Here is an 18,954-nt window from a genome sequence, read left to right as displayed (position 1 = left end):
TAATCTGCACGACACAAACTGATAAATCAGCCTGAAATGATAATAAACCGTAGTGTGTTCACATATTCAAATCTGGCTGTTCAGATCTGTTTGACGTCAGTAAGATGCGAGATCTCTCTCACAAAAAAAAAAGAAATGCAATGTTTTTTTTTTCCTGATATAACTCATTATCTAAATCATTAACAGTGATGCACATAGTATCTGACTCTTTTTTATGATTTCAGTTTGTGTACATACAGTATAATACACATATAATAACCACGGCAGCCTCCTAAGTATTTACAGTTCCTTCTTGCTGTGCTGTAAGACCCTTCGATTTCTTGTCCATTAGTGCCATGTTTCCATCATCCAGTCCTTCCAGATCAGGCTCTATGTCACAAACACAGTCCTTTAATGGATCGTGAACTGTAAGGTAAAAGCAGAAAGCTATTCTCACTCCGTTAAACACTGAGCTATTTTTTTTTCTTTTCCCGCATCATAGGCCATATCACATGCCTCTTAACTGCAGTAGAAATATGAATTAAAAACAAAAGCCGAAATAATTTACCGCTTTTGTGCATGAGAACTGTCTGTTATTTTGAGAGAAAGTAAATGTTGTTGAAAAAAATTTTTGATTCACAAATTTGAATTATAATTAAGAATATTTACAATTCAATAAAATATATAAAATACAACCTTGTATTGAGTGTATTATAGCCGATCTATTTTCCCAAACACTTCTTTATCTTGATGCTTGGTTATGAAGAAAACATTCTGTCTTTCCTTTTGTTTAGTTAGAATTTTCTTGATAAGGAACTCGACCCTTCTCCCCTCCTGAGCCTGGAAGAAAGAAGCCGCTACTTTCCTCCGAAGGCGTCGCGCATAGACCTCCAGCGGCAGCAGGGCGTAGCTGAACAGATAGAGGAACAGCAGCGCCGTCACTACACCTGGGTTCAGTTTACTGGATTGGGCCTCACACATGTTTGGATCAGAGTGTATTCGGGTTGTGTAAGTTCTGTTGAAGTTCAACAATTCTGCCTGACAGTCTAAGCTAAAGATCTGACAGATGCCCACTTCTGCTCCAACCTGAGATGAATAAGAAAGATAAAGCAGAAGAGAAGAAAAAGAATTGTTATTATTTTTCACAATTGTGAACAGTAACTAGCCTATGAGTGTTTTCATTTTTGGAAACTTCTGCTTTAACTTGAAAGAAACATTCTGTCATCATTTACAGTTGTTCCAAACCTGTATGCATTACTTTCTTCTGTTGAACACAAAAGATGATATTTTGAAGAATGTTGGTAACCAAACAGTTGACGGTAGCCACTGACTTCCATGTGGAAAAAAAAATATATAATATGGAAGTCAATTAAGTCTTTGACTTCCGGTTTAGTTTGACTTTTTGTTTACTTACACATTTGTACATAAGTATACATCTTAAAACAATGCTTTAATCTACATTAGATGCTTTTATCCGAAGCGAATTACAAATGAGGAACAATAGCAATAGGTCAGAGACTAATTTCTTGGAGTTACATTTCATCAGAATATCTGTAAGGAGAAACTTGGGGAGTGGATAACCTTGAAGTCGACGTTGATGCCGATGTTGGTGGGTGGCATGTTTGAAATCCAAGCACCACATAATTTCACCAAGTAATATAAGAAGTGGTCCAGCACTATCAAAAAGATTGTCATTAGCAGATACAGAGTGATCACCACTGCTGGAGCCAGACATTTGAAAAGTTCTTTTTGAGTTATTCTGAAACTGGTGGAGTTTACTCCATTTTTCACATCCTTTGCTTCAACCACAATCCCTTGTTCAGCTCCTTTCCTCCTGAGCCCACCTGTGATATATGTGTTATCAAATCTTACAGACGTCAGGTAAGACCGAAGGTACATGACGGACTCTGTGAACAAATACAGAACAAAAACAGCAGCAAAGATTCTGCTGAATAGCAGCTTCAGGTCCTGTACTTGATGGTCAACTTCAGAGAAATCCTCCTGCACCCGCTGACTCAACAAATGCAACCGTCGCTTCACTTCGGAGACATTAATATGTGTGCTGTGATCAAAATCATGCAGCGTTTGCAGTAAACTCCCATATGCACTCTCCTCGGCTCTTCTGACCATATTGTCCTTTATGCTGTTTATGAGCTCCGAGCTGCTTAGGAGACTTTGAGAGAGTTTTTCTGATGTGCATTTCACAACATTTGTGAGAGTTGCAATGTTGGCGGCCATGTTGGGTAGGACGTACAGCACTATGATCATCATAGATGTGGACAAGATCAGTTTACAGCCTTGCCGGGTGAACAACGTCGGGAAGATTAGAGTGAAAGCACATCGAAACGGATGGATGAGAGATGACAGGATAAACACAGCTATGGCATAGATACCAACTGCAATCAATGCTGTCTGGATGTCATATTTTAAAAGATTTATGAGCCAGTGGAAAAGCAGTGAAGCAGTTACAGCAGCCAATGAGAGACAGAGAAGAAGTAGGGCGAGTAGGTGACTTGCACTCTGAGGAGTCGGAGAAGAGTAACACAACCACAGCGCCTCCATCCTGCTCATCACTGAGGCTCTAACACACACAGACACATAAACAGTGACACAGAGAGTTAGAAATCAGACAAAAGGAAAATATTCATCTCTATAGGATAACTGAAAGAGTCTTTATCGGCTTATTTTGCTTACAGTTGTTCTAATGGAATATAAGTCACTTCTATAAACTAAAAGTAAAAAATAAATCCTTTTGACTTTATTTCTTTAGCGGAACAGAAAAAAAAATAATTTGCTATAACACAAATTTTCTAGTCTGCTTTTTCCATTAAAAGTGAATGGTGATTATATGACTCAAACAAAATCAAACAAAGTCATATGATAACCACTAACAAAGTCATATGGACAAATTAGAAAATACATTTCGTTTTCCACTAAAGAAAATTACAGATTTTGAGGATGAGGATGTGTAAACAGTGACACTTTTCTGGGGGGAAATTCTGTTGAAGATGTACATCTAAAGTATCAACAATTAAATAGCAAGTTTCTTTATGAAACATTTGATTATTAAATTTTCAAACATGTTTTGTTACATGGCATTGCAATGAAGTGCTAGTATCAGCAATAGCAAAATCAACAACTACGTAATTATTAAATGTAGTGCAATAATATATCTCATTATGTACATGAGAACACAAACACTGTAAAATAAAGTGTTAACACTAAACTAATACATAGCCTACTTCCACTTGGTCTACTTCTTGCTCATTTATGGTGCTAATTGTCTCCATTAGGAACCATAAATCTTTTATAATTGCAGAAATACAGACATACCTGAGAGACAAAATAGAGAGATGGTAGTTTCTTAAAGGCATCATTATTGTTGGTTAAAAGAGGCAGTTGGAGGCTTAAATAAGGTCATATCTCAACATTGAAAGGTCGGTCATCATCATAGCAGAACAGCTTCATATTGAGCTTGTCACAGAAGACACATATTTATACATATTCAGTCCTATGACTCTGAGCTGGGTGCTGAACACACATTCATACTGACTCATTCGGTTGCTCAGATTCACATGAATCCCAAACACCGTTCACACTGCGCAGCCTCTAACATGTTCACTTACACAACACCATGTGGCTTGGCAGAAAAAAACAACACTGCTCTTTTCATGGAGGATAAATAAATAAAAAATTAAGAGGTAAGTCTGTAAATACTGTGCTTGTTGTTTCAAGTGGTTTTCATAAAACAAGTACAGTCTTCTGAGCGTTTAACGTTATCATTTCCATCACTCCCACACTGTATTTTCTCCTGTTCTGTAACGACAGTGGATATATTGTCTTTATATGGATTCATTAATATGGATTTGAGTATTAAATCTGTAACTGTCTGTTTAGAGGATCACCAATAACTCAAGATAATCTTGCTGAATAAAAGCTGGAATTGGGATTTATACATAATGAGCAACAACAGAAATGTTACATAATTAATCATTATAACGTACATTGCATTAATCCAACTAATTTACAACATTAATACAAATGTCTACACAACAAATTTACAATAAAAAAAATGCAGATGATACTTTATTAACAATGTTAAGATTTAAGAAAATGTAACATCCTGAAATCAACATGCTTCCTACCAGTTTAAATCTACATATATAAACATAACATATTTTTTAAACATTTTTAAATTTCTTGCCCCGAATTGGTGAAGTGTCATCTAGGCACAAGAGGGCAGTGCTGAGTAGGAAGTGAGGTAATGATAGTCATGATCCATCCACATTGGGAATTCCTCAGTTAAGCTATTTTTCAATTTTTTTTAGTCTTATATCTACAGTATTTACAGAATCTGGACCGAATTTGAGTCCATATTGGTTTCTGTGGTTGTTTTCTATCCTGTCATATTCATAGTCGCTATAGTATGCAAAGCCACAGTTGCTGAGGAAGCATTTAAAGGTCTCGCCCAATCAGGGTATTTGTGTAGATTGAACATATGAAGACCCTAGTGTTCATGCCCAGAGACACACAAAGAATTCTCAGGGTGTTCATCACAAACCCCGTTTTCACCTGGGAACATTACACACGTCTTATTCAGCAACCGAAAACAACTGTGTGCTCGGATGTAATGTGTTTTTGTGGTTGTTTTCTCACCATATCTTTGACCATCAGGTGTCCGGAGGCAAAGGCGATTGAGTTTGGAGGTGCGGACACAAGAAGCATGAAAGCGTAAGAGCAGCCAGTCGTTGCTGGGATCATGAAGTTCAGTGGGTTGACTTTCATACAGATGGCCTGAAAATAAAGTGTTTGGTGGATATTATGACTATGATCATAATCATAGAATCATATATGCGTAATATTGGGACATTTATGTCACACTAAAAAATGTATGGAAACAATCACATCAAGCTGTTTTCATTTTGCTTGAGATGAATTATAACAATTTTAAATATACAATCTTGATGTAAAAAATAAAAAAAATACATGTCACTTCTTTGATGGCGATGGTAGGTGATGTGTCAAAATTTGAATGCACTTATTTGAGGTCAGTAAGACTTTTTTATATATAATAATAATAATAATAATAATAAAAATAATAATAATAATAAAAATAATAATAATAATAGAGCTATGTATATAAATTACAACTTTTATTTAGCAAGGACGCATTAAATTTATCAAAAGTAAATACATTTCCTCAGAAAAGACTCCCATCACAAAGCCATCACAAGAATGAATTCAGTTTTAAAATATTAAAATAGAAAACACTTTTTAATTATAGCAATATTAGTGAAAGTGACAAGACATTTAGTCAAGTATGGTGTCCCATACTCTGAATTTGTGTTCTGAATTTAACCCATCTAAATGCACACACAAACACACACAGCAGTGAATCGTGAAAACACACCTACTCTTTTTTTTAATCAAATAAATGCAGTCGTGGTAAGCTTAAAAGACTTCTTATGCTTCTATACTGTGTATATATGTTTTGTCCATACCAGTTCAGCGATGAGAACTTTCAGCTATGTAATGTCAAGTTCCAGCTTGTATTTCAGACCAAAAAGTAAAAAGCAGATAATGAGGTACCTCGCAGCCTCTGGCCATTAAAAATCCACCACCCATCAGTAAAGTCATATTCCACGGCACACACTCTATGAGCTTTTCTCCATGACAACAGGGGAACATATGATGTATTTGAGTCTGGAGAGATAAAGATAGAAATGAAAATTAATTATGACCTCAAGCTGAACATATCAAGGGCAAATCATATGTGAAAGAAAGATTTAAGGATGTAAACAGACATTCTGTTTACATCCTTTAAATATATATATATTGGAGGGGATCAAGGGTTGCTGATTAAAAACAAACAAAAAAAAAGACCCATATTGATCGACAATAAATCTGAATGATCCTGTACAAATACACAAACATAATAAATATATATAACATTACAGTGAGTTCAAGGCAGATTCATCCTACAGCTCACTCAAGGTTTATGTTGCACAAAACATCTACAGGAAATGCTGTGTTTTTGACATCAGAATTTGATTACATATTTTGAACTGCTCAAGAAAAGAAAATTGATTTGGAACAGGCTGAGATTAAAATTCAACTGAGAAGAGATGAAATGTAGATCTTTACTTCATTTGATTGCTCCTAAAAATGGTAAATGTGGACACCAGAATGTTTGATGCTGCTACTTCACAGCTCTCAATATAAAATACTGCCAGTGAGTTAGACAGCACAGCTTTTACATGTGGCCTAGAATTAATAATTTAATATGCACCTTTAAAAAAATTCTAATAAATATGAAAAAATAATTCACAATACAGGCCTAACACTGAAGCCAACGTGGTTTCACAAAATTGGTTTAATATTCACTTTCATTACGATTACTATGATGAATCAACCTCTTAAGTTCAGCACAAAAATCTATATTTGCCAAACATTAATGCACTGAGCCAAAAATACAAATGAACACAAAGCCATGTAGGAGATATCTCAGCAAATCTAATGACAATAATAGGGCTACAGTTTTTTGTTTTTTTTCTGTTGCTCATCTTGCCTAAACAACACCAATGTCATGGGTTCAATTTCTAAGAAAAACTGCAGTAAAGTAACTTGCTTTGGATTATAAGCCTCTGCCAAATGTATAAATGTAAACTTTACACTGCTGTTCAACATCAAGAATCAGATTAAAAAAGCAGAAATACAAATATGTAATTTTATTTGAGCACACACAATACACTCGTTAAAATAAAGATTCCAAAAGGGGGGTTTTACAGCGATACCATAGAAGAACTATCTTCTGCTTTTATCTGTACCATAGAAGAATTATCTTCCCCAAATAACCTTTTAGTAAACAAGTCTTGAAAAAAATGTGAAGAACATTTTAACAATCTGAAGAACCTTTTTCCACCATAAAACTTTTGTGCACAGGATGTTAAAGGTTCTTCATGGATCTATTTGGATGCCAATAAAGAACATTTATTATTACATATTTTTTTTATTAATTTACAGAACTTCTAATAAGCCAGCTAGAAATTTTACAACCACTTTACAACCAAACCCCTAAATCACTAAATATTTTTATTCCAAGAGACCTTTTCTGCAGAGTAGATTAATAAAAAATTAGCAAACAGATTTTTTCTCCTCAATTATAGACAGAAGATACAGTATATACTGTGTGTACACAGTGTAAATGAAGTAGTGATATGTGATTTGTTTGAGATTATTATAATCCCTCTGCACACAGTTATTTGCTGGATCTCTCTTAGATACGTTAATATGAATCATTAACATTCTTTGTCTCATTCCACATTAACTGCACTCAGACATGCTCCTGAAACCTCTTTAACTGCCAGAATAAACTGTGTTGCTTTAAAGTTACTGTAGTAAACAGAATGCAGTAACAAGATTTATCCTGCCAAAAAATGTAAAAATAAATAAAATCACAAAACAAAACAGTGTCCCATTTTACCTAATTCAAGCCTTATACAAGCCTATACTGTATTATGTTTTAGGGCCATAATTTATTTTATGAAATTAATCATGTTGATTGATTGTGAAGTTTGTTCAAATTAAAATGTATAATTCCATAGCTCTCAGCTGTTGTAAAACCACAAGCAGAAAATCAATAAACCACCCACTGACCTCTTGAATCGAACCACCAGTGGAGAGAAGGATGCTGGGATGGAAAGAAAAAGAGGATGGAGATGATGATGACTCCAGTTACTGCGTCAGAAACGTAGCTGAAAGGAGATCAACACAGAAACATGTAGGGAGAAGCAGTAAGTGTTGCTAGTGTTACCTTCGGTGTTGCTTTTTCAAGCTCTAGTTAGCAACAATGAGGCAAAGTTGTTCAGTGCAACCTTCAGATGGTGGATGATAGGAAAAGCTGTTCTGTTTTTTTTTTTTTTTTTTTTTTTTTATTGTTGATCTGAAAATTCATACTTATAGAGTCCAAGATCACTGCTATAAAGATGAACACTTACTGTATGAACCATAGCTTTTTATCCAAATATGCATACTTCTGTATACTGTATATAGTAGGCAAAAAATACTATCCTATGTCCTAATTCACAGTGTATATAAAACATAGCCTGACCTACTTTCTTTGAGATTCTGAGGTCTGCATCTAAATTTTTGTTTTGTTTTGTTTTTAGTTTTTAACGACCGCAATGTTATTTTAGACACAGCCATGAATTGATGGAAGCTGGTTGTTATTTGGTTGACTAGTTATCAGATGCTTTTAATAAGTTTAATGTTGTCACTTAATTTGTGAATTTAATTGTTTAATTAAGTGAGGTCACCAAATTACAAAAAAGACTGTTTAAAAAAAAAAAGGTTTAATGAAAACTTCCACTGTCTTCCATTTGTAGGACAATCGAAATATTGTAGGGGCCAGAGAATGTGTGAGAATTAGCAGTCTGAAAGAAAGATGAATTTGTGAAACATTTTTGCAAAGACAGCAATAAAAAAGCTGCTGCACAATGGTGCCACATTGTTGTGTCCGATGTTTCTACATTTTTTATGTACGTTACAATGGGATTCTTTCATTTACATTTATTAATTTAGCAGACACTTTTATTATTTTATGTTGTAGACCACAAAATATAAATTGATTTACAATTGAGATACAAGTTTTAACAAAAAGAATATATATATATATATATATATATATATATATATATATATATATATATATATATATATATATATATATATATATATATATAAATTATAAAATGATAAACCTCACAATTGAACCATTAAACCATTTTTTTAAAAGAATGGAATGATTTGAAAGTATAAATTATTATATTATTTAAAACAGATGTGGGTGAATTTTCGCATTGGTCAGAAACAAAAACTGTAGACTGGATTGTTGAAAATGCAAATTCATTATCTGCCACTAGGAGGTGCTTTTGGAACATCAGAGATATTTAGTGGTTTCCCCGGTAACTGCTGTAAACAAAGCAGCTCAGCTAATAAATGATACTTTATCAGGTAATGTCACGATTGTCAGCTGGAGTGCCCATGAACTCCAGTAGAGGGCACTCCACTCAGGACTCTGGCATTTTGTGTCCATTCCCATTTCCTATTCCATTTCCCAGAATCCTGTGCTTAGGGCTAATCACCACCAGGTGCTCCCCATTACTACTCCCCTATATATACTGTGTTTGGACTCTTAATGATTGCAAAGTCTTGTTTAGTTCTGCCTGGCATTTCCTAGCGTTTTCCCTGTGTTTGTTCCTTCCGTGTCTGATCTTGGATTGTGTATACCGACTGTGATTCTCTGCTGCCTGCCCCGACCTCTGCTTGTTTTTGGTTCTGATTTTGATTATCCCCTGACATACCTGACAATGTTTTCTGATCTCTGCCTGTTTGACCATTCTTAATAATAAACTACTGCATAAGGATCTGAACATCTTGGACTCCACGTTACAGGTAAAATAAAATGCGATCGAAACTTTTCTGAAGACAATCAGTTCCCTTCAGTGGTTCCTTCATTCATATAAAAACTTGAATGAGTGACAAAAGTGTGAAAAAAGATAGCCTATATTGATGAGGAAAGTCTACTGATGAGTTACCAGCGTAATTTTATTTTATTCATTTTAATTTATAGGGCTGTCAATCAATTAAAATATATATTATATATTAAATAAATAATAAATATATAAAATATATATTCCATGATTGTAATGAGTTAACTTGTGAATAATCACAATTTAATCACACATTTTTATTTGTTCTAAACATAACTTAAATTAATACTTAATACAGACAAGGCTTAAGCTAGTCCCAGAATAAAATACATGTTTGAACTGTCTCAACTGAAAATATCTTGCTCTGACATATCTTAAAATATGTCAGTGTCATTGTTCTGTGTCAAGATGCACACCTGTAAAATTTTACTCTAAGGTATTTTTGTAAAAGTTGCATAACCCCATTTGTGAAACCAGGCCTTCAAGTTTTAATCTAATCAACATGGGCATGGACAATTATTTTAGCAACTCTATTTAATGTTCTACTGTTAGTGTTATCTGTATGCACCAAGGGTCTGAGAGTAACACAGTTTCAATTATGTACTGTACATGTGGAAGAATTGACAATATACTGTAGCAGGCTTGACTTGACATGGACAAATATGGATGCTTTATGTAATATATGTTTATTATTAGTGAAACCATTGTTAACAGAGCATGAAAAGCATGATTCATAGGTCATATATGTTTTTCAAAGAACTTGTTTATGTCTATTAGACACATGAAAAAATAAAATAGAAATACTAGGTTCCTATTACTTCTTTGTCTTTGTACTGAGCAAATATACTTACACAAACCTGTTTGCATTTTTGCAAGACAGGGCAGCTCACTTCTGAACATGCAAAATGTACATTTATTATTTATTATTACATTTGTTTGCCTCTCTCTGTGCCACATACTGTATTTTGATGCAGCTAAATTCTAAAAACTGTCTTCCTTTATATATTTGACGGTTTCTGTCGTCAGACAACAGGATGAACATGAAAAAGTGACAGAAACACGACTCATTAAGACTAACCAGCTCTCCCTTCCCTTCCTGTGTTCCTTTCTGTGCCACCTCTGTAGTGCAAATAGATAGATAGATAGATAGATAGATAGATAGATAGATAGATAGATAGATAGATAGATAGATAGATAGATAGATAGATAGATAGATACCTAAAAAAAATATGGTTTAGAGGAAACATGAAATAAGTAATGTTATAGATTATAAAGGTTTTTATAATTAATTAATTCTGAAAAGCCGTCTAGAAGTAACCCCAACTTAGAGTTCCACCCAGGGAATTTTGGCCATTTCCACCACTGACACTAACCATAGTTTAACCATGGTATTTTTTAATGGAAGTGTAGTTATACAAATGGTGGCCTTCCAAAAGAGGAAGATATCCGCTTCATCATGTCTGGAGCTGATATGTGCTGGTTGGAGGAAATACATCAACTTTGCACTGTGGAATCACTGGATCGGCTTTCACCGTGGACGAAGCGGAGTCCAGCACCGTAAAATGTGTTGATTTTCACATTGGTCCAATCAAAAACAGCAGCTCTGCCAGCAGGAGGCACAATTGAAGTGGCAGAAATACAGCGGTTTCCCCGGTAACGGCAGTAAACACAGCAGCACCACACTTTGAAGCATGCATTGCTCGTATTTATTTCAAAATTTCATAGCCTTTTGAAATTTAATCGTCACATTCATCATATTGCAATTTTTACCCAAAATGTAAGACCTCTTGAAATCATAATTAAGACTTACTTGTTCCATTTAAGTCTTTTTATGGCCTTAAATTTAATACAACTAAATTTAAGACTTTTTAAGGAGGTGGGGAAACCCTGTAAAAAAACTCACTTACTCACACAGCTGCAGATAAGATGTGCTGTGTGAATGAAAATGTCAAAACAATTGTGCAGACAAGATATTAATGCAAGCAGTAATCCTGATTTTTAGTAGTCCTGATCTCAGCACATTAATATGAACCACTGAATCAATGTAATTGCCATAACCCTGCTAACTGATTCATCGTCTCATGTTCAGAAACGGCGTGCTTTCAATCTTATTCCTCTCATCTAGAGATGGTGAATCATTGAGCCCACCCACTGCACACGTCATTCGGTTCTCTCTCTGTTTTTTCTTTAAGTTGTGGGTTTGTCTTGGTGTGACTCGAGTTGAACTGCAATCTTGTAGATAGAGAAAGGTCAGCTCTGTGGAGGATGCAGATCGAATAGTCCATATTTTTGAACCTCTCTGAATGAGTGCATTAGTGTAATGGACCACAAAAAAAAAAAAAGGGAGAGGAGGAAGCCCTTATTTCTGGATACACTTATTTACATATGTACAGACTAAAGTGTCTTGGAGACATTGACAGAGTTCTTCTAGATTTATTCTCTCTCAGTTTGTTCTGTTCCTTCATGTTATTCCAGACAGACTGATGATGGTGAGACGTCAGACTCCTTGTGCAAGCAAAAATATCACTGGATTATTACAATTAATGGAAAAAATCATGTTTGGAAATGTAAACTGATATTTCCTACTGACACACTACAGCAAAATATAGAAATAACTGGCTTAAAACCATTTTTTGTTGGTGAAAATACTAGTGGCCTAAGACACTTGCACAGTACTGTATATAAATTTGACATTAATTTGTTCTTAGTAAATATGTATTTTTGAATACAAATTTTCAAAAACATATTAAAGTAACTCCTAATTCTATACATTTTTCATCTTGAAGAATAAATCAAATCCATGATGACAGAGTTTTGTTGTAGCACATATAAAATAAATTTGACCTTTACGTAAAAGTATAAATATATAGCCATTGTGTTGGTCTGAATTATATTCGATTTTAAATAAATTATGAAAACCAGCATTCAAGCATCGTATTCATTGCTGTGAGAGAAGACAAATGATACTGATTATTATTTAAGTGAATAAAGTTTTTTAAAATTTTTTATGAAGTTGTTTGTTTTTAGTCCCTCAGGAATTTTACATTTATTTATTTTTTTGAGATAAACAGATAAAGGTATTTCATGAATCAACACCCTATAATCTGAAAACTGCTATTCTAAAAATTTAAAAGGATATAACGAAATGCTCACATGCAGTCAGAATATGACAGTTTTTTAATTTGGTTTCTACATATGTATTTCTACATGGTTCCTGTGATTGTTTCTACATGTTAGCTTGTGAGATGTTGTATCATTGTTACCCCTTGAAGAAGTCGTTGTATTACCTGTGAGTGTTTGTTTGTAGTTAGAGTTCTAGTGTTTAGAGTCTTTGTTTATCGTCTCAACCCAGTCTTGTTTAGTTATTTAGTCTCTGCCCAAGTCATTGTTTTCCCCCTCGTGGGTTTTGTTTTCCCCTTTTTTTGTTTTTAATAAACCGTTGTGTTGTACTTCCTGTTTGCAATTGAGTTCACCCCTACCCTCCATATAACACTAATAGTAACTAAATACTGGAACTGGGTTTTAATATCCACAGATATATAGCAGAGGGGGGATGTTTTGAAACATTTTAATTCATAAAAATAATGATAACATGAACTACATGACATCATGCACTTAATAATTGTATTGTCTAGCATTCAATGCTTCCTATGCTCACATACTGCAATTAAATTTAGCCATTTAATTTAATTCTCAATAAAACTGTTTTTATTACTATATTTTAATGTTTCTGTTGTCAGACGATGGAATGAATATTATAATGACCAAAATGCGGTCCATTAAGACTACATAACCAGCTCTCAAACATTAATCTGCACTAATGAAATCAAATACACATACGATAAAGTCAGTGGTTATGCTGTGACTGATGTCGGCTATACTTGCTTGTAAAATAGAGTAAGAAGCAACAGAATATCTTTTTTTTTTTTTTTTACCTGAAAGTGCTGCTCCTCTCTGTGCTAGCTGAACACAGCAGATACAGAGAGAGAGGCTCGCCCTGGGAAAGAGAGACTTCGCGCTCGTGCGGCAGCACCAGAGAGTCTCAGAGACTAAAAAATGATTGTCCAAAAAGTCGCTAGATTTGTCACTAGTCGCTTTTTTTGGAAAAAAGTCGCTAAATCTAGCCAAAAAAGTGGCCAAGTTGGCAACCCCACTGCCCAGCGGACCGGCTTTAACCATCTCGCAAGTGTTGATGGGCTATTACTCCTGAGGTGTAACCAATCAGAAAGTGCCGTGGGCAGGACATTGAGCAAGTCTGCAGAATGCTGATTACAGAGAGGATGAGCCAGCCAAAGTAGTGCATTTTAAAATAAAATTAGACTTTAATCAAACCACGGATGTCACGCTGTCTGGTCTGTGTTTCCCTGGGTGTCCACTAGTGGTCTCACTTCCCCATAGGCACCTCACCACAGGCACTACAATTCCCACAAGCCTTGCCCCTTCATCACAGTAATTGCACTCCGGTTAATTGCACTCAGGTGTCTTCACTTGATAGTCATCAACCTGCCTATGTAATCTGGTCTGTTTCCAATTGTCTGGATGGAGTCCTTACTTTCCTTTCCTTGGAGTCCTTAAGTTTCCTCATGTGCCTAGTTTTCTAGTTCCTGTTCTTGATCTTGTTTGTTTATTTGTTTGTTTCTGTTTGGACTGATGTTTGATTATGACCCCGGCTTGTTTGATTCCAATTTTGGATTACCCTTAATAAACCTACACTGCACTTGGATCTTCCGTCTCCTGTGTTCCCGTACATGAAAACGGTTCCGTGATAAGTTTTGTGATCCGTCTCGCCACTAGTGAAGTAGCACTGATCACTTTGAGGGGGGGGATAAATTTATCCTCACCGAGGATAAAAATAATTGACCAGAAAGGGTCCCACGCATCCCCCCGGCAAATCGCACCCTGTATATATTATCATTCAAATATATTTTTTTTTTTCAATTAAAGGCCAGAGCAAAATGAAAAATCTTACTGGTGATCATATCAGCTGTAAAACATACTTTGTGTAACTTCAGGGGCCCTAATTTAATGATCTAAATGCAAAGTGTAATGTGTATGGTGCAGGTGTACTCAGGGCATGTCCAAATCAATGCAAGAATCTAAAACAAATATACTGCATGAGTAAGTTTCCATTTGAGATGTACTGTTCACCTTCGGGGTTTTTCACATAGAATCAACCCCTAAAATGTTAAAGGTTGAACCACAACACTGCACTGTGGTTCAACCTTTAACATTTTAGGGGTTGATTCCATGTGAAAAACCCAGAGATACCTTTGATCTCTCACTTCATGACATTTATGAATTATTTGTGTAAGCCAAACTCAAGGAAAATCAGTTCAGTCTGAGGTCTCCAGGAGGGTTCATGTTCATTAACTTGGCACTCCTAAACATAACAAAGTGGCATGAATGAGATCATACAAATTCATACGAATTAGCCACCAGTTCACTAAAACTTAAAACAGGTAAACATTGCCATGAGATTGTGCTGGCTTATCCAACCAATGAATTAAAGAAAGAAAACTATATAATGAGGTTAACTGCATGTGTGTTTATCTCTCGCTCTGTTTGTATAATCTGATTCAAGACTCACATTTTTTGCTTATAATGCATCATTTACATGCAAGTCGTGAACAAACAAGCTCAACAGCTGCAATAAATTACATCCACTAAACATGCTCTACAGTCTTTTCACACAGCAGGTGCTATACTTTCAGACCCATTTGTGCTCAATCTTTTCCCAGATGGCAGCATAGTCAGTCCCCCTCCAAACCAATTTGAATAAACAGAATTATTTTGAAAAAAAAAAAGTTTTGAACAATGAGGGAGAACTTTTGAATGTAGACTACAAGAATACATGCACTAGAGTAAATGAGTCATGCCTATACCTTTGTTCTACACCTTTCAGTAGCACAAAGACACATGAAGTCTATACAGTGGTAATGAGAAACGAAATGTTATTCATGTTAATGTTCAAATAAAGCTAATGGACTAATTGCACTGATTTAATTGTGTGAACTAAAGCCTGATCTGAAAACAGTATCTCACCTTTGATATTTTGTTAGACAGATGATGGAGCTGACTGCAGAATGGAGATGACAGCACCATGGTTTCAAAATGTACCTACCAAATTGTGCTATAAGTTTGATTGCATCATATAATAATTAATGTTGTTCATCGTCTGTTTTCTGTACATTTCTGCCATATGCACATAAACTGACAGTCACCACTGGTAAGCTACTACTAAATATTGTAGAAACTTAATTTTCTGTGAAGTTGCTTTGCAATGATTGTACTGTAAAACGTGCTATACAAATAAACTTGAACTGAATTGAATCCAGCATTGATACTGACATGAATAATTGATCTGTCAGGCTGCTAATGCTGTCTGTACAGTATTGTACAGATCAATACTTTTAAAATACATGATTTTCCATGACTTTTCCATTCATGCATGAATAGTGAATGAGTATTACTCTATTTTTTTAACTAATACTACACAAATGGCACTATCAATCTTGCCAATTAAATATTTTAGAGCTGAGCATAATTCGAAAATGGCATATTCATTATAGTCATAACATTAATGACTGTGTCTTCACAAAATGTCCACATCTCTTCCATAAGCACTTAAAGTACTTTTTTCTTGTTATCCGTTTACATTTCTTTCACTGTGCTGTACTTGCATGTCTAGACTGCACTCTTCAATGCAATTTGGAACTTTTTATTGCAGCATTTTTCATGTAATTGCATACCTAAGATGAGTTACTTTCATTGTATCGCTCAGACGAATGTTACATTGGATAAAAGTATCCAGTAAATTAATGTAGTTGAATAAAAAATAAAAGAATGAATGCAAAAGTATTACTGTGGTAATTTACCATGACAACCATGGAAAAATAGTATACCTCTTTAGCTGACCCACCAAGATCAAATTAGGGGCGAGTGAGGGCTGCAGTTCCTCCGTTGCTTGTAAGGTACACAAATCAGAAATCCTTTCCACACCTTCATCTGGTATTGAGCCTCTCTTCTGGCTTCTTCCAGATTCGTTTGCTCTGATCTATCTGTCCAGTCCGGTCTGTGAGATTACAGAGGGACAGAATCTTTTAATAATAATTCAATTGTTTAAGCCTATGAAAGGATGATCTAATAAGTTCTCATATTCATATTCACAAGAACATTCTTAAGGTTTTCCACATTGCATTTGGATCAGAAAATTCAGCTATGCTAAACTTAAAATCCAATAATTGGGTCTAGATTATCAATAATATTATTACACATTATTACATTTGTTGCTGCAATTACTGCAAGAACTTTATAGAAGTTGTTTGACTTTTAATGGTAAATTTATATTAAATCTTCAAGCTCACTGTGTTTGATCTTTGCTTGTTTGCTTGTTCAAAGATAGTCACATGAATTCTTCTCTTACCTGTCTTCTGTGGCCAGCATCTGTTTTTCAAAACGAAGCACATGCATCTTCACCTGAGAATCACCTGCAATGGAATGTTTACTTTTTTAATTACAAACACCTCTTTAATATGAAATTAATTTCCGATAAAAAAAAAGCTTCTGTCTGAATTTTTAAAACGAAGAAGACGCATTCTCAATCTCTTTATACGTTAAAGGAATTTTGCCAGACAACAAAAGCGCTGTGTTGGAAAAATTCAGTTCAGAGTTCTCTGTTCAGGTTGTATATTATATTTTCATGTGTGCAGGTTGATTTCACACACAAACAAATTCTCAAACCAATTAGATCATTGATAATATGCAGATGTCATGATTGCATTCAATTAAAATGTTACACATAAAGACTTTAATTTCCTAAGCTTGTATATATTAATTTCTCCAAACCAACCCTCTGGATCACTCTTGTCCTTGCGGTTCTCTTTTAGAGTTTCCAGATTCCTGAAAAGGCTTTCCAGTAAGGCATTAGCAATGGGTAGCATCATGGCTGTTGTGGCTGTATTACTCAACCACACTGACAGGAAAGAGGAAGCGATCATCATGCCTATCACTAGACAAGTAGAGCCAAACTATTACAGAACCATTCCTACAATAACTAGTATAATAAAATCTAAATCAAAATAACACATGATGCTAAATTAATGCTGTACACATGAACTATACAACATGCAACATCCTTTGTACATAAAAGAAAACCACAAGCAGTGTAACTATTTAAATAAAATATCATAAAATACACAGGGAATTCTGGGAAACTTCTTTGTTTTGTGTTTTGTTTTTTTGAAGCACATTAAGAGCAATTGGAATTCAGTTTGCTAGGAATGATGATGATGATGATTATTATTATTATTATCAGTAGTAGTAGTAGTAGTAGTAGTAGTATTAGTATTATTATTATTGCTTAAGGTTTTCATTATTTGAGTTCTTTTTATTAATGATAAAGCCATGATGCTGTCCAATATCCTGCAGAGAGATAGAAGTTTAGACAAATTTCACATACCTCTTTCATTTTGTTTTTTGTTTTTTATCACTGAATAAAACAACATGCATAAATCTTAATTTAATATTCATTCCCTGGAAACACACTGACCCTAACCTCTGCTCCTGGGGCTTTCATGTCATTCTGATAATGGGTACCAGAATATGCATTTTTTTATTATTAAGCTCACTTATAATCTTTACATGGTAAAATGGTATGTACCCATTGCATCCTGCCACCAGCATTACAAGAACAAATAAACTGTCTGACCCTGTAATTTACAAAAATGCTTACTTCGGCTGACACAGCTCCTGTTTGCAGCAGTTTTGCATGAAGAAGATTCAGATTTGATTTTGTCATATCTGTTCCTGTAGAGCTCAGCAATTCTCTGTTTAATACCACTTAAAGGGCTGTAGCATGTTTCAAACTCAGATGGGTTACAATTAACAAAATAAATAATTGATTACTGATTTTCTCTGTTGCTACATAGATTATGGACTATAAAATTATTTATTAGCTAAAAAAAAGTTGTCCTTCCCTGGAAATATATCAATAACCGTCTGGTATATAGTGAGCATATTTTCTCTTAAACCCTCAGGGATTAACTCGAAGACTTATGTGTTCTGAACATTCAGTATGACTATTGTCACCACAGGAATAATTAAATTTCTAAATATATTAGAATTGTTACAAGGTCGAAGTATGGAAGGAAGAAGACAGGGTCGGCTTACTGTGACTTGTGCATTTTTATTAAATGAAAATGAAGCACAAACAAAAAGTTTGCGCAGCCAGTTTTCAAAACACAGTTCAGACAAACACTTCATTTTGTAGTAGTTCACGACACTCAGCCTCTAAAAGCACGCACAAGCTCTCCATCCAGTCTCTTGCTACCCTTCCCGCTTTCCAGTGGCTTTTTATCCATTCTATCAACACCAATTACAGCAAGCACACACAGGTGTTTTTATTATCTTGCACTTGACCTATTTACTCACCGTCTCCCGACTCCCTCTGCAGACCTCACTGAACCACGCCCCCCCTCGCCACATG

At 34.9% G+C, this 18,954-nt stretch overlaps 2 protein-coding genes across 2 annotated transcripts; both read right to left on the bottom strand.

The window, feature by feature from the left end:
- Positions 1-690: 690 nt before the first annotated feature.
- LOC113072107 (osteoclast stimulatory transmembrane protein-like) lies at positions 691-7,833 on the bottom strand. Its single transcript, XM_026245257.1, has 5 exons — positions 7,636-7,833; positions 5,569-5,682; positions 4,636-4,773; positions 1,561-2,560; positions 691-1,065 (listed from the first exon to the last, which is right to left on the bottom strand). Exons 4-5 carry the CDS (start codon positions 2,548-2,550, stop codon positions 691-693), a joined length of 1,365 nt encoding a protein of 454 aa, XP_026101042.1. The 5' UTR covers positions 2,551-2,560; positions 4,636-4,773; positions 5,569-5,682; positions 7,636-7,833.
- Positions 5,634-18,133, bottom strand: LOC113072106 (solute carrier family 13 member 3-like). The gene is given in 7 exon segments (XM_026245256.1): positions 5,634-5,682; positions 16,373-16,408; positions 16,410-16,436; positions 16,438-16,542; positions 16,894-16,957; positions 17,320-17,478; positions 18,130-18,133. Coding segments are annotated over 7 exon segments (444 nt in total).
- Positions 18,134-18,954: the final 821 nt, after the last annotated feature.

This window comes from Carassius auratus, unplaced genomic scaffold, assembly GCF_003368295.1.
Source record: "Carassius auratus strain Wakin unplaced genomic scaffold, ASM336829v1 scaf_tig00008539, whole genome shotgun sequence".
Lineage (NCBI taxonomy): Eukaryota > Metazoa > Chordata > Actinopteri > Cypriniformes > Cyprinidae > Carassius > Carassius auratus.
The sequence above is the reverse complement of the archived record's forward strand: the minus strand, read 5'-3'. Positions and strand labels throughout refer to the sequence as shown.